Source organism: Rhinichthys klamathensis, unplaced genomic scaffold (genome assembly GCF_029890125.1).
Source record: "Rhinichthys klamathensis goyatoka isolate OS25496 unplaced genomic scaffold, OSU_Roscu_1.1 h1tg000068l_1, whole genome shotgun sequence".
In the NCBI taxonomy this organism is placed as follows: domain Eukaryota; kingdom Metazoa; phylum Chordata; class Actinopteri; order Cypriniformes; family Leuciscidae; genus Rhinichthys; species Rhinichthys klamathensis.
The window spans coordinates 2,378,030-2,394,354 of NW_026606611.1; the positions used below are offsets into that span (position 1 = coordinate 2,378,030).

The 16,325-nt window shown below is 37.1% G+C and overlaps 2 protein-coding genes across 2 annotated transcripts; one reads left to right on the top strand and one right to left on the bottom strand.

Moving 5' to 3' along the window:
• Positions 1–1,948: 1,948 nt before the first annotated feature.
• Positions 1,949–9,369, top strand: ccng1 (cyclin G1). The gene is made up of 6 exons (XM_056250272.1): positions 1,949–2,119; positions 3,780–4,043; positions 4,166–4,419; positions 4,903–4,981; positions 5,059–5,169; positions 8,710–9,369. The coding sequence occupies exons 2-6, from the start codon at positions 3,780–3,782 to the stop codon at positions 8,899–8,901; spliced, it is 900 nt and encodes a 299-aa protein (XP_056106247.1). The 5' UTR covers positions 1,949–2,119; the 3' UTR covers positions 8,902–9,369.
• A 435-nt stretch (positions 9,370–9,804) lies between these two features.
• nudcd2 (NudC domain containing 2) lies at positions 9,805–15,609 on the bottom strand. The gene is made up of 4 exons (XM_056250277.1): positions 15,247–15,609; positions 10,735–10,783; positions 10,472–10,623; positions 9,805–10,181 (listed from the first exon to the last, which is right to left on the bottom strand). The coding sequence occupies exons 1-4, from the start codon at positions 15,433–15,435 to the stop codon at positions 10,098–10,100; spliced, it is 474 nt and encodes a 157-aa protein (XP_056106252.1). The 5' UTR covers positions 15,436–15,609; the 3' UTR covers positions 9,805–10,097.
• Positions 15,610–16,325: the final 716 nt, after the last annotated feature.

Sequence of the window (16,325 nt, forward strand, 5' to 3'; positions counted from 1 at the left end):
AAATAATTAAGGATACTCAAATCAGGCCTGCATCCGATAAGCATATTGATCAGCTATGGTCTGCAGGATATTGTACACTGAGCCAAGTGCAGAATATACAGTAGGATCCTTAATTAGAAGCTATAATTATGCCTGTTTAACGAGCCATTTATTGCAAGTTGTCCATGCACGTCGTGTATGCATGAAAATGTCAATTTATACATTCAGACATCCAGTCAAGTGAAGGACCGAAGGCAAAATGGCCTCCCATGCTGTGTTTCTGCACAGCTCATCAACCGGGGTAAAGCTAGACCTACTTCCACACACAAACCCCTCATCCTTGAGCTCAGTTTTGTAACTGGGCACTGGGTTAAAAGGATCTCTATGGAAAGCTTGTGAAAAGGCTGTAACCCTTGGCTCTGGGGATCTCTCTTTAGGAGCGTCTTGGAATAAATCGAGTGCTGTCTGAAAGGCAGCTGCATCAGATTGTCATGTCGTCTAATTCTAGAAATAGCTGTGAGGAGGGTTAGGGAAAGAGGCTGTCGGATTATCCGTGTTTATAAGAAATGCTTTAAAAAGATCTTGAATGATGCAAATAAATGCTCTTTGAACGGAAAATGTCAATTTCATCCTTGGCTTTTGGTGTGAAGGTTTTTTGTAGTTACGTTTGGCGCCATCTTTTGGTACTGAAACATTAAGCAGCCCAAACATATTTGATATATATATTTGATATATCCAGGCCTTATTTCTTCATTCTGATTTAACACCTTATAAATATTTCACACATTTTTTTTTTTTTCTTTTCAGCTGACTTATCTTAGAATATGAATATGTCGTCTGTGAATTTGGACCATGTTTGTAAATGAAGACTATGTGCATGTAACTTGTATTTCTATGATATCTAGTATTTTTGTATTTGATTGTTTGCATTTTGAGTCACAGTCACAGTGGTTATGTATGTTCAGATGTTTTGTTGTTTTGGCCAACTGTTGTTGTTGTTGTAACCCTGGCCTGGAACCTTCTAGAACCTTCTAGAATGTGAAAAGCTTCCCAAAGACAATAGAAATAGAAAGAGGCATGAAAAGACATTTTGTTTTGATTTTGTTTAATATTATTCATAATGTTCACTCCCATAATGATTATATTTGAGTTAATGCATATATGTAGGCTTTTATATATTTATTTGATGAAATCATTATTTAATTTAATTTTGTATTCTTTTTCTTAATGTGTTTTTATTTTTATTTATTTATTAATTTTTTATTTATTTAATAATGTGCTCATGTGAGGTTAACTGATGCTTTGAGGGGGTTTTCGGGCAGTTACAGTGGGGATTTTAGTTTCACATAGTTATGGTGGTGATTTAACATACTTTAAATACTTTTTTGTCTGTTTCTGTTTCCTAACCCAATGCTTTTGTGTGTTTTTAAAGCTTATATCACAGGAGCTCAATATGCTTGACTTCAAGGGATAGTTCACCCAAAAATAAAAAGTTTGTCATCACTTACTCACCCTCAAGTTTTTCCAAACCTGTAAGATTTTCTTTCTTCTGTTGAACACAAAAGAAGATATTTTGAAGAATATTGGTAGACAGTTGAAGGCAGCCATTGACTACCATAGTAGGGGGGAAAAAAATACTATTGTAGTCAATGGGTGCCGTCAACTGTTTGATTACCAATATTCTTCAAAATATCTTCTTTTGTGTTCAACAGAAGAAAGAAACTCATACAGGTTTGGAAAAAGGGTTAGTATGTGATGACAATATTTTCATTTTTTGGTGAACTATCCCTTTCACAGTACTGGGAATCGACTAAACCCCGCCTCGGTCTGCCTGATGGGGGCGTGGTCAAAGTATACAGCCAAACCCGAACCAATAGGCATTTAGAAAGCCGGAGCTCTGTGTCAGCACTGCCCAATAAGGTGATCCTATGTTTGGACATGGACTTTCTCAGAGTATATAATCTGGGAGAAGCCTGCGCGTCATTGCCTGACGCCAAGGGTTGGGGTGTGCAGGCGCAGAAGTTATCTTGCTTTAAACTTACATACTTTGAACTTTCTATTTTATTTTTAAACAACTTTATTTCATAAAAATCAAAGATTTATATATTTGTTTTTAAACAGATCATCAAATCTTCAAAAGGTAAGGAATATATTAATGTATTATTAATATTTCGGATTTTATAAATAAAAGCGCAGTGTATTACAATACGATGTTTTTTCAAGCTCTAACGTTAGATGTTTCTTTTAAACTGATGTTTGATCAGGCCTATAAATGTTCTCCACCACCGTAAAACAACAGAAGCTTCTCTATGGTCGTAACGTTATGCTAAAGGTTAAATATATGGCTTGGAAATGGAAGCTAAATTGTTAACGTGAATATATTGATTTAGTTTAACATTAGCTAAGTCGATTGAAACAAAACCAGATGAAGTTGAACGGCTTAAACGGAGCACAAACATCGTGAACTCGCTGGTTAGTAGCATAGACTGTTTGGTTAACGTTAGTGGACATGCCCCGACATGACCAGCGGGCCTCGCGCACGAGTGAGCCTGTAGTCTCGAGCTCTGACTTACACCATTGAGTTACGCAGAAAACAAAGACGACGTTGTAAAACATAAGCACTTTTGCGTTGAGTACATTGTCAACGCGTGGATATTGAAGTGTTTTATAGTTTCTTAACTGTGGACATGCCCGGACATGTGTTTAGACCCTCGCCTCTCAAAGCGCTCAAGATGAACACAACACTTGTTTAGCTTAAAGCGATAGTTCTGTCTGAAAACTATGTCTTTAATTACTCACTAATGTCATTCCAAACCCGTAATACTTTTGTTCATCTTAGGAACTCGAATGAAGATATTTTCAATGAAATTTGAGAGATTTCTGTTCCATTGACGCACCTACTACCACTTTGACTCTTCAAAAAGTTCATAAAGAGATTGTAAACCTAATCCATTTGATTAAGATTTAGTTAATTTTCTGAAGTGACTCGATCGCTTTGTTAACGTGTAAGAACCAATGAGGTTCATTGATTCTCGTGTTACGCAACACGTTTGAGCTTCAGAAAGAGCCAATGAGGTTCACGCATTAGGTATGTTCGGTTGAGCATTTGTTTGTTTGCAGATCAATGTTTATGTGAATTAAAAGCCTAAATTCAATCTGTTCGTCATATAAAGCGATCGAGTCTCTTCAGAAATTTTGGACTAAATTATACCGCTTGATTCATGGATTACTTTTACGATCTCTTTATGAACTTTTTTGGAAGTGTCAAAGTGTAGTTGCGTTGCTGTCAATGGAGGGACAGAAAGCTCTCAGATTTAATTAAAAATATCTTCATTTGTGTTCTGAAGATGAACTAAAGTTTTACAGGTTTGGAACAACTTGAGGGTGAGTGATTACTGACAGAATTTTAATTTGAGTGAACTAACCCTTTAACTTGTGGTGTTACAATGGTATCATTTGATGTCCTTTAAAAACAGGTGTTAGACTTTATTTTAATATTCTGAAATCAGATATTTTGGGAACACTTGAGCACTTGGAGGTGATTCATAATTTAGCCTACTTATGATTCATATTTACTTTATCTTACTAGTAGTGCAGAGGTCTGATGTTTTCAGCTTGTATTTGCATCCCATGTTAAATTGTCTGTATGGAAAACAGTCAAATAGAAGCATTCAACAAAATCCCACATTTGTACATGGCTGAATTATCCACAATGTAGAATTTATTTTTGCTGTTATCTTTAAGTGCTTTAGTTTAGCATTTATAATTTCATTCTTAACGTTGTTGTGTTATAATTTCAGATGATTGACAAGGTTACCGGAGCAGCGGCTTTGCCTTTTGCAGTCCAGCTCAAAGCTCTTCTGGACCAAGAAGCCAGATACCAGCCCAAACTCAGTGGACTCCGAGTTATCGAGTCTGCTCAGGATAATGGTCTGAGAATGACTGTCAAGCTTCGAGACTTTCAAGTGAGAGAGCTTCTCTCCTTGACACGATTCTTTGGCTTTAGTGGGGATACGTTCTCCCTTGCTGTGAATCTTCTAGATCGATTCCTGGCTGTGGTGAAGGTGTGTGTTTTTGGACAAAGTCAAATGTTTATTATACCAATGGGCCTAATCATCTCAGTATTTGACCTTCTGAATATGAATCAAAGAGGTTTTATATATGTAGGCCCCTGTCTTTTCTTCAGATTCAACCCAAGCATCTGTCATGTGTTGGTCTCTGCTGCTTCTACATCGCTGTGAAGACTTCAGAAGAAGAGAGGAATATTCCTTTGGCCAGTGACCTCATCAGGATCAGTCAGAATCGCTTTACGGTCCATGACATGATGAGGATGGAGAAGATTGTTCTGGAAAAGCTCTACTGGAAGGTCAAGGCTCCAACTGCCCTTCACTTCCTCAGATTCTTTCACTCTCACATTCAAGAGAAGATGGACGCAGAAAGGTGAGCGGCTCGACTTTGTGTGTATACAATGCAGTTCAAAAGTTGGTAAGAATTATGTAATGTTGTGGAATATTATTACAGTTTAAAGTGTCTTTTTTCTATTTTAATACATTTCAAAGTGTAATTTATTCCTGTGATCATTTCTGCTCAAAACATTATCAATGTTGAAAGCGGTTGTGCTGCTTAATTTCTGTGGAAACCGTGATGTTTTTTTGTTTTTTTTGGTTTCTTCGAATAGGTTAAAAAGAAAAGCATTTATTTGAAATGAAAATCTTTTGTAACATTATGAATGTCTTTACTCTACTGTCACTTTTGATCCATTTAATGCATCCTTGCTGAATAAAGTTAATTTCTTAAAGGAAAAAGTCTTTCTGACAGTCATTACCCACATGTTTGAATGAGTGTGTTTCTTGAAAATAAGCATAACTTGCTTTAATTTATGTAGTTGGCCTACTGAAATAATGTTTCAATGTATCTTTTCAGTAAGAGGATTCTGAACATTGAGAGGCTTGAGGCTCAGTTGAAAGCTTGCCATTGCTCCTTTATTTTCACTAAAATAAAGGTAAGCTCTTTGGACCATTCTACAGTTCGATTTCTAAACCAAGTCTGTTTGGAGTTTGACTAATTCTGTTTCTACAGCCTTCACTGCTTGCTTTGTCCCTTCTGGCCCTGGAGATCGAGGATCAGCACGAGTGTGAGCCAGTTCCGGCTCTGAAAGAGGCTCTAGATGCTCTACAGGAGCGTTTGTCTGTGAGTTTCCTTTATTTGGATACAAGCTGATTTACTGATTTCCACAAATGGCTGCTGCTTAACTCTTTCTCCGCCATTGACGGAATCTTCCGGCTTTCCGTGTTTTCACTGTTAACGGTTGAGGGTGCTATTGCACATTTTCTGAAAGATTACTGAATCTCCTGATCGAAACTATCGATGGCGTTATGTAAGCAGATGCATATGTAAAATAACCTGATCATTAGGGGTGGGCGATATGGCAAAAAATCATATCACGATTTTTTTAGATTCCCGATTCTTTTTAATGTTGGTTTTTACTATTTTGCAAGTGACTGAGCATTACAGTGAAACTAAAGTCCCTATTTTAAAACCAAAGCCTTACAAGGTAACAAAATAAAAAAGAATGCCAGACATTTAGGCCAAAGTGGCAAAGATAAAAATCTTTTATTTTTTTTTAATAACAAAATAAAATAAAAACAGACACATTACATATACACAACATACAAATGAAATAAAGTGCTTTATTTTTACAGCTACAGTAGGTGTATTTAAAGTCACAGAAAAATGCCACCCAGCCAAATTTGAATGATAAGAAAGCCGGCAAGTAAATAAAATAAGCTATCAAAATCTTGAAAAAATGAGCAGTAGTCTCTGCTCTCAAACGCCTGGGGGCGTGTCCGCTGGCTGCGCTGAAACCACGCCCACTCGCGGGAATCATATTGATGCATATATATATATATATATATATATATCAAAAAATCACGTTAGCGGGTTGCAGAATTTAGTAGTTACTGTGGACTACCTACTATAATAACATAAGCACTCAAGGCAACTTGCACTCACTCATTGGTGGGCACGCACTGCCGATGATGGCACCAGTTGTCGGCGCGACGGGAGATGAAGGCTGAGGCGGGAGTCGGTTCGGCCCCATTCACCAGTAACAGCGGATTATCAGTGAATCCCAGTTGTCTCTGACAAAAGGTTATAAAACTATCCTGTGTAAAATGATCACTACAGAGGCCGGTGTTGGTGGTGATCCTCAGCTCTCCATCAAGGTGGCTTTTCACAAAATTAATCCACCTCTTCTTGATGTGATCGTTTTTTGGAAATTTAAATAAGAACACCGATCTGTTTTGTACGTGATCGCATCCAGGTAATGCGCATTTCCGTGATGAAGGCATAGCTAGCTAGCAAACTGTAGGCTGTAGTAACTAATAGTACTGACGGTAACTCGATTGAGAGGCGAACTGATGCGAATGTGCTCTATTGTTAGGGGAGGGGCCAGCCTCAGTGCATCATCAAGTAGGGGCGTGTCCAGGAGCTCAGGGGCTCCAGTGCGTCATCAAGCCCCCGTTTTAGCCCCGCCCAAAAAATCCGGAAAATAGCAATGGTGAAAGACTGTTTAATGGTCTAACTCCACAATTCAGTACTTCAGTTCATAGTCTTTGTAATATGTGTTAGCAATACATTTCTAATGTTTAGAACTTTAAAAAAAAAAAATGTTAAAATAACTTTAACAGTAGCATTGGAGAAAGAAACTAAATGAACTAATATAAAAATAAAACACTATATAGACTTCACTGTATAAATTATACATTGATTCTTATTAATGCTATTATTAAAGTTCTCAGTCAAGAGCAGGGAGTGATTTTCTCCTTGTGTTTTGTTGTTTTATTAACATTAAATGGATAGTTCCACTAAAAATGAAAATTGTCATTTACTCATTGTTTTTGAAACCTGAATAAGTTTCTTTCTTCTGTTGAAAGTAAAAGTTATTTTGAAGAATGTGGGTAAGTTGCTTTACTTGCTGGTAAAGTTGCTGGTCCCCATTGACTTCCATAGTAGGATAAAATACTAACTTATTCCTGCTATGGAAGTCAATGGGGACCAACAACTGTTTTCCCACATTCTTCAAAATATCATCTTTTGTGTTCAGCATTGAAAGAAATTAATGTTGTTCCAAACCTGTATTAGAGTGAGTAAATTACAGAATTTAAATTTTTGGGTGAACCATCCCTTTAAGGACAAGCAGCAGCATGTTTACTGTAAGGCTACTGTTACGACCCAAGATTATTTAATTTTGTCTAAGGATTTTAAGGGAGTAACATTTATTTTGTCACTGAAGATCTCTAGAAACCTCTCCAGGAAGACACCTTAAGACCGGCACACATCTAATAAACACACATATGACACGCATCCGATTTCCTCTCAAATCTTTGCTTTCACTTTTGACCTATACTGTATTTGACAGTATTAACCCAATAAGACTCGAAAGATAACCTAGTCCAGTAACCAGGCGCTGTTTGACAGGCTTTTAGTGCCTGTGCACTTCGGGTTTATGCGCTCAGGAAAGCGCATGTTAGAACAGCGCATCAGCACGCGAATGAAATGTTTAAACTGCAACACTTTAAAGCACATGGAAATAATGAACTTTTGTAAATTGCAGTGTCTTGTGAGTGTTACTCTCTGCGAGTTGTTCAGTATGTTAAAGGAACACTCCGACTTTTTGGGACTTTAGCCTATTCACCTTATCCCCCAGAGTTAGAAAAGTCCATACATACCTTTTTCATCTCTGTGCGTGCTATAAGTCTGTTTGACGCACCCACCGCTAGCCTAGCTTAGCACAAAGACTGGATGTAAATGGTTGCAGCTAGCATACTAATCCAAATGAGTGACAAAATAACGCAAACATGTTTCTATTTACATGTTGTGATTTGTATAGTCACAGAGTGTACAAAAAACAAAGTCACATGAGACACAGACATATTTTAACCGTATAAATACTGGGAACTATATTTTCTGAAGGCGACTATATATTTTCTGAAGGCGAAACACTGCTACTTGGGCGGAGTGATAACCGCAGCACCTGAGACGCGCCGTGGTGAGGAGCAGAGAGCGCGTCTCATCAGCTGCGGTTATCACTCCGCCCAAGTAGCAGTGCTTCGCCTTCAGAGAATATAGTTCCCAGTATTTACACGGTTAAAATATGTCTGTGTCTCATGTGACTTCGTTTTTTGTACACTCTGTGACTATACGAATCACAACATGTAAATAGGAAAATGTTTGCGCTATTTTGTCACTTATTTGGATTAGTATGCTAGCTGCAACCATTCACATCCAGTCTTTGTGCTAAGCTAGGCTAGCGGTGGGTGCGTCAGATAGAGTTACAGCACGCACGGAGATGAAAAAGGTATGTATGGACTTATCTAACTCTGGGGGATAAGGTGAATAGGCTAAAGTTTCAAAAAGTTGGAGTGTTCCTTTAAGACGGAGACCCCAGAACTGCAACTGATAGAATGCACTGTAGCACGATACTATATTTCTTATCGTCCATGATCAAAAATCGTGATATCGCACACCCCTACTGATCATCAACATTGATTGGGATTGGTTCTATGCATCGATTGTTGATATGTGGGTGTTGCCCTCAAAAGTGGAGGCCAAAGATTTAAACTGGACTAAAAGATTGAAGTCGTGCATACATTGCCAGAGAGAATTTGACATTTCGATTAAACATTAAGAAGTAATTAATAATTTGTATTTTGTGATTTTGCATTTCAGGTTAAAGCTGGAGACCTGGTTTGCATGAGGGAGCTTGTTGCTAAATGCCTGGCTGAATACGCCACCACCAAGTGCCTGAAACCAAATGGCCAGAGACTGCGATGGATGATTTCGGGTAGAACCGCCAGACAACTGAAGCATAGTTACTACAAGATTGCACATCTACCCACGATTCCTGAATCTGCTTATTAAGACTGTTAGTGTTGAGTGCCCATGACTGAACAACTTAATTCAGTCCTATGGAAACCTGTGTGATTGGTTTTAATACTTTAATCTATGCTATGGACACCCAACACTAATTTCTTTAAAGTGCTTAATTTCTGCTAACTTTAATTCCTTCCTCAGTCTTTATGTCCTCTGACACCTGCTGCCGTGATTGTATTTATTTAACATCCACACTGGCTCAATCTTGATTACTAGTCAAGGGTGGGTTTGAGCAAGTTTATCAGATGGGTTTCACTGGTAAGGCTTGCACATGTTCATTTGAATCGGCGCAAGAAGCGCTGGTTGTTTAAAGCAATGAAGTATAGAACCGCCTAGGTCCTCAGTCCACTGTGTGGAAGAGGAGGGAGAAGGGTTTTGAGATTCAAGACAACAACAGAACCAAGAGATCAGGCCCAAAACCCTTAACTCCCACCCTAGGTTGTCAGCTGTTGTAATGCACACTCCTACCCAAGGTGATGAAAATGAGATGGTTTTTTTGTTTTCTTTTTGTTTATTTTGGCATTCTGCTTTCTAATGTGGCATGAAGAAATCTGGATGGCTATGGAAATGCAGGTTTGAACTTGATTTAACGCCTCTAATAGAAAATAAAATAAAAAATAGCTAATTACTAACTAACCAGGCTGAAGCTTATTTTACATTTGGTTATTACTACAAATTTATGTAACCATGACCATTTGTTTTATACCTGGTATAAATTCAACTCCAAATAAAACTGTTGAAATGGATTGAATTTAATGCAAGTGGCTCCTTTTGTTTTGGCTGTAATCTGGAAGTTGAGAGCAGCGTTTTGCAAGATGATGTAGTTGAACCTTTCAATAAAACTGTATTGAAAAGTGAAACATGCTTGTTTGTGGTGTTTGAGAAAAGCCATTTAATAAGTGCTTGAATAACTTTATTGCAATTCAAAGGATGGTTGAACCAATAGTCTTCTAAAACCACTGTGGTGACAATTACAAAATAAACCATGGCATTGGTAAATTAAAACCACCATAAAGACTTGACTCAAAGGCTGCTTGTGAATAGATTATGGCTTTATATCAGTAGCCAGATAGCATTGCGATATATTTAAAACCAAAGGGAGAAGTGTGAAAAATGTTCTCATTGGAAATAAACTGGTGCAATTTGGTAGGCCAGCACCAAGTACATTAATGAAAGTAGTCCTTTTATTTTTGCAAGCTGGAGAAATCTGGTCCACCACCCTGAAAGTTCCCGGAGATCTCTGCCCCGCTGAAGTCAAATCCAGGGTTCTGTTTGAAACAGGATGGGGAAGAAGGTATAAATAACAGATACACTACTGTTCAGTAATGAAGACATTTAGAAACTTACAAAAGATTTGTTTTTACTTAAAAACGGTGTCGTGTAATGGCCACTAAGAGACTTCTTTCAAAAACGTCTTCAAAAATCTTGCCAACCCCAAACTTTTGAAATGTAATTTGGCAAATATTTATAGTTTTTTAATTCAGGAGGTTGTTCATAAGACCTTCAGGTACATCTGTAAGAAGTGAGTCCAGCAGGGTGCAGTGAAATATTTCCACACCTCTCTCTGGAACCTCTCCAGCGTGAGCTTCCTCTGCATCTGATCCTGCACCCACGGGTCTGCCGCATACTCTCCCTCCAAAAGAGACTGCCAGCAGTTCCCAGCCTCCCGGTTCGTCTTCATGAGAACTATTTGGATCAATTTTTTGTCCTCTGCATGGCACAACGAAGACAACGTTTTTCCAGAGATATATTTTTGAAGTTGAAGCGAGAGACATGCACTATTTACTCTAAGATGAATATGTAAATGGGTTTTAGTCTTACCTAACGTCCATGTTGCTTCATCGACTACAGTAGATCCAAACAACTTCCCCTACAGGACGACAGAAAACAATTTAGAAGTAGCTGACAGTTTCCATTAGCATCACTAGCAACATGTACCTCAGTGGGACGTTTCACATGCCTATGCCACATTACAGCACACAATAGAGGCGCATGACAGTAATTACACTAACGCCACTTATCCAGGCTGAAATGTGATAATGCATTGTGTTTACATGACAGGAAGTCGCCTAACAACAAAATATTCCTTCTAGTCATACAGTTTACAAACAACTGTAAAGGACCGATTGGGGGTACTTGAGGCACTTCTACTCAAGTTGCCTATGGCAGGGCTCCCAAATATTCTGACCAATGAATTTCCATGACTATTTTAATGCCTTTCCAAATGTTTGCAATTACTGGATATATATCTTTTAAATGATTTTAATCACTCGCAGAGAAACCATTTGGCTGTTTGACCATCAAAACCTCCAATACTTCGTTATTAAAACATCTGATATTAATAAGTGTGATTTACATTGGCAATATTCCTATAAAAAAACATCTTATGAAATTTTATGAAACTTGTTATTACAATATTTGGTTATTACACTTTAGATTAGATTAGGGTCCAATTCTCACTATGAACTACAACTTTTGCCTCAAACTCCCAATTAGTGCTTATTAATACTTAGTAGTAAGGTAGTTGTTAAGTTTAGGTGTTGGGTAGGATTAAGGGATGTAGAATAAGGCATTAATATGTGCTTTTTACGTACTAATAAACGGCCAATGTCATAGTAATATGCATGCTTATAAGCAACTAGTTACTGCTGAGAGTGGGACCCTAAACTAAAGTGTTATCCAATATTTATGTAATAATATGTATTGCCCTCAAATCACATATATAAAATATTTATTTGATAAAAACAAGACACTTATGTAATAAAGCTTTTTTTGGCCCATGCTTACATAAACTGTGTAATAAAATAAAATAAATATTATAGTAACAGATCATACCATTCAAATTTTAGCTGAGAAATAATGTGCAAATCTGGATAATGTACAGTTAGTAGAATTTGAGTTTTCTGAACAGGCGCTGCTAATGTGCACAAAAAAAGTACAACATAAAACATATTTTACTATATTTTAAACGTTGTTTTTTATTTATTTACATTTTTAACTATTATTATTTTATATTTTAATGACATCAGAGAGCACATTATACTACAAAATCTGAAATTGAACATGAAAAGCATATATTTTCATTCACCAATTCATTTTTTTAGGTTTCAGAAGGCTGTAACATGTCAATTTTGATTGTTAGTTATGGGCATTTGTGTATTATGTCAAAGTTTCTTAGGTGCCGAATCTGCCGATACGTAGCACAAAACAACAGAAACACAAACATCTCTCCACGAAAAGTTACTATCTGGTCTCTATATTGGAAATATCTTAATCTTAACACTTAGTAAAGATTGAATTTACTCCTCGATGCTTATGGAGCTAATAATATGACAAAATGATTTGAATTTGAATTGTGTAAATTTGAATTATTTGCAAGTGTAATCTAACAAAATTGAATTTTATGTGGTAGTTTAAATAGTTCTGAATTTGATTTTTTTAAACGAATATTGAACATTTGAAATTTAACAAATTGAAAGGTTTTTATGGCTGAATTTTATAGACATGTATTTTCAAACAGCTAGTTTTTTTGTTCTGAATTCAAATACTGCAAATATTCAGTTTAAAAAAATACAGATTCAAGTTTTCAAGATGAATAAATTCGGAACTTCAAATTCAGTTTTCTAAAATTCAATCTCAAAAATTCAAACTCAAAAATTCAGGTCTTACAGAAAGTAGGTCACAGGTCATCCACAGGGAAGAGTAGATGATCTCAGAAAAGTCGAACAGAGCATTTTGGTCCATTAGGGACTGCAGAAGGTTTCTTAAACATGAATGATTTTGTGTTTGTTAGGTAGCGTTCTCATCACGTGAGACATTTGTCTAAGCAGTCTCTGGTGTTTGTTTTAAAGTATATTTTGTGTAAAATTGATTAGAACGCCACCGTGTCACCTACACAGACAGGACGCGAGCGGCGCGGTGCGACGCAACACAGTGCTTGAAGCGACTGTTGCAAAGAGCTGGGTCACAAATAGGATGGGGAATCCGTGTGCTTTTGGGGATTTCACAGGTCGCGTCGCTCTGCTCGCGTCCGGTCTAGACTGCGTCGTACATGTAAGCATACGGTACGAGTGGGTGTGCTCACTGTGCTGTATCGTGATGAATACGACGCGAACCGGAGTGCTTGCAACCCCTTCACGGCCGTTTCACACCGCTTGCGTGAGCGGCACTTGAGCAGCGCGTCAGCGTAACTACATCGCCACTGCAGCTGCGCGAGAGTATTCACGCTGGAAGCTTTTGTACAGTGTCACAGCAGCGGCTCCAAAGCTACATAGGCTAAGCGAGCAATTCTTTACAAAGAAGTTTTAGAAGTTGGTAATTTATAAAATTGATAGTCTTGAAAGTTTGTTATGGGGAGGTGTACAACATTCACATATAAATGTTAAACAAAACAACCCAGAAAACAGCTCCAATCTATTCGTTTCAGTCATAGGCCTACTTTCGATGTGTTTACAAGACTACAAAACACACACACACACACACACACACAAAACCGCACACTTGGGTTTAATTTGGGTTGTAGCTGTCTGTGTTACATAAACTAAAAGAAAGTTTAAATTATATTTTCTGGCTAGTTTACACTAGTTTTATATATAATACACCATTAATATATATATATATATATATATAGGATATATATATTTAAAATAAATATAATACACCATTAAATTTATTTTAAATATAATATATATTTATATAATATATATTCACCCAAACTGAATAATTAAAAACAAGTTTAAACGGGTAGCCTAATCTTCTATAGGCCTAACTATTTTTTAGTCTTCATTTTTTTTTTTTTTTGCCAACTCAAGTTCTTGTTTAAACTCACTAGACATGCTTATTCTGTGCATTTTGGGCACTTTTTGTGTGAAATTTTGTCCATCAAAAGTGTATTCACTTTAATTGAGCGTGGAGAAGTGCAGCAAAAACAGATTCGACGCCGAAACCCCCGCTTCACTGCTGCTCACGCGCCGCTCCTGCTCGACGCTCACGCGCTGCTCCTGCTCCCGGTGTGGATGCACTCATTGATTAACATGCACGCCGAAAAAAATACGCGCTGCTCACGCATGCGGTGTGAAACGGCCGTCAGACGTGACTTATTCACGAGACAGCATTAGCCAAAACTTTGTCCGGGCCTTATGTCTGATGTCGGGTTACACAAAGCAAATCGTCTACAAAATTATTTAGTGATCCTAATTTTAATGACCGACAATTTAGTTGTAATAATAATTTTGGCATAGGGCCTAAGGCTTATTAGCGTTAGGCTATAGCCTGAAAGGTCTGATTTAGCCTACACAATGTTACAACAGTAACACATTTTTTTTTCACAATGACATTTGAGTTCATGATTTTAATGTGTTTGTTGTTTTTTTTTGGCAGACTAAAGACTAATTTATTACTTTATAAATTAGAACTTTATAAAACTAATTTATTAATTTATTAGACTAAAGACCGTCTTTATTACTGAGTCAGTCATCAATCAGTAGAGAAGACTTTAATATTGAAGGACAATTGCATTAGGTAGGTAGGCTTATTGTAAGACATTTAATGGCTAATTCACACTCGTACCGTATGCTTACATGTACGACGCAGTCTAGACCGGACGCGAGCAGAGCGACGCGACCTGTGAAATCCCCAAAAGCACACGGATTCCCCATCCTATTTGTGACCCAGCTCTTTGCAACAGTCGCTTCAAGCACTGTGTTGCGTCGCACCGCGCCGCTCGCGTCCTGTCTGTGTAGGTGACACGGTGGCGTTCTAATCAATTTTACACAAAATATACTTTAAAACAAACACCAGAGACTGCTTAGACAAATGTCTCACGTGATGAGAACGCTACCTAACAAACACAAAATCATTCATGTTTAAGAAACCTTCTGCAGTCCCTAATGGACCAAAATGCTCTGTTCGACTTTTCTGAGATCATCTACTCTTCCCTGTGGATGACCTGTGACCTACTTTCTGTAAGACCTGAATTTTTGAGTTTGAATTTTTGAGATTGAATTTTAGAAAACTGAATTTGAAGTTCCGAATTTATTCATCTTGAAAACTTGAATCTGTATTTTTTTAAACTGAATATTTGCAGTATTTGAATTCAGAACAAAAAAACTAGCTGTTTGAAAATACATGTCTATAAAATTCAGCCATAAAAACCTTTCAATTTGTTAAATTTCAAATGTTCAATATTCGTTTAAAAAAAATCAAATTCAGAACTAATTAAACTACCACATAAAATTCAATTTTGTTAGATTACACTTGCAAATAATTCAAATTTACACAATTCAAATTCAAATCATTTTGTCATATTATTAGCTCCATAGATGCTCATCATACCTTGAAGATCTGTTGGTCTTTCACACGAAGCTCTATCTGTTTGCTCCCGATGTTACACTTGATCTCTTTGGCTGAAGTACCAAGAGGAACATTCACTTCGATGAAAACCTCTTCCATAGTCTGATACCATGAGCCCCATGCTGTTTTACACGGGATCACACCACTCCTCTCCTCAAAATGCACTGACATACTGCTCGTTTCACAGGCCTCTCATCAGCGCGGCTGCTTGAGATCCGACAAACGCACATTAGCTGCAATAACAGCTATTGCTACAGTGCAGAAACTGGATATATTTCTCATACATTCTGGCAATATCTCGCAGTGTCTTCTTCTGCAGCGGAATGCTGTGGCATGACGGATCATGTGGGCCATCTAGTGTATTGGAGAGCAGGTAAACAAGAGTAGTTTGGAAAGCTTTGTCTCAGGAAATATGTACTGTCAGCCAGTCGGTCATTGTCGAAAAATAATCTTTATTTTTTTTGTGTGTGTGTATGTGTTTAAATCATGGTTTAAATACATCGGCTATGTATTTTGAGTTGAAATCACTTTATTGTTTTTCATTTATAACTTCATTTAAATCGTGCATTCATAACACTTTATTTTGCCCTGGTCATAGACATAGATGCCTCATTAGCGGCCGTCCGCCATATTGGAACGGTCAAAGTCCGTGAACACGAGTGCGAGTTGTCTGTGCGTCTGCAACCTAGTTAGACTTAGACTTATGAATATATATATATATATATATATATATATATATATATATATATATATATATATATATATATATATATATATATATATATATATATATATATATATATATATATATATATGCAATAGACTTCAGCAGATGATTTAGCTAACCTAACACATTAAAACAAGACGAAGGCGTCAGCTATACGACATTAAAAGGTTAATAGTATAAAAACATGTAATATTGAGTTAATACGTATAAAAACACAAACAAACACATTCTCACATGTGAAAGGTTATCCCATTTCGTCAGCAATTTAAATCTCGGCAGTTTCAAAACCAGACTCTACGTGACATCATTGATTCTTGCTGTGAGTGACGACACG

What these genes read in the sequence shown, in the direction of transcription:
- ccng1 (XM_056250272.1), top strand. Translation starts at nt 3,780, where the DNA reads ATGATTGACAAGGTTACCGGAGCAGCGGCTTTGCCTTTTGCAGTCCAG. An exon ending in GATTCCTGGCTGTGGTGAAG is followed by an intron (nt 4,044 to 4,165) that starts GTGTGTGTTTTT and finishes TCTTTTCTTCAG; the next exon opens with ATTCAACCCAAGCATCTGTC. An exon ending in TTATTTTCACTAAAATAAAG is followed by an intron (nt 4,982 to 5,058) that starts GTAAGCTCTTTG and finishes CTGTTTCTACAG; the next exon opens with CCTTCACTGCTTGCTTTGTC.
- nudcd2 (XM_056250277.1), bottom strand. Translation starts at nt 15,435, where the DNA reads ATGTCAGTGCATTTTGAGGAGAGGAGTGGTGTGATCCCGTGTAAAACA. An exon ending in AAGACCAACAGATCTTCAAG is followed by an intron (nt 10,784 to 15,246) that starts GTATGATGAGCA and finishes GTCGTCCTGTAG; the next exon opens with GGGAAGTTGTTTGGATCTAC. An exon ending in TGAAGCAACATGGACGTTAG is followed by an intron (nt 10,624 to 10,734) that starts GTAAGACTAAAA and finishes TGTGCCATGCAG; the next exon opens with AGGACAAAAAATTGATCCAA.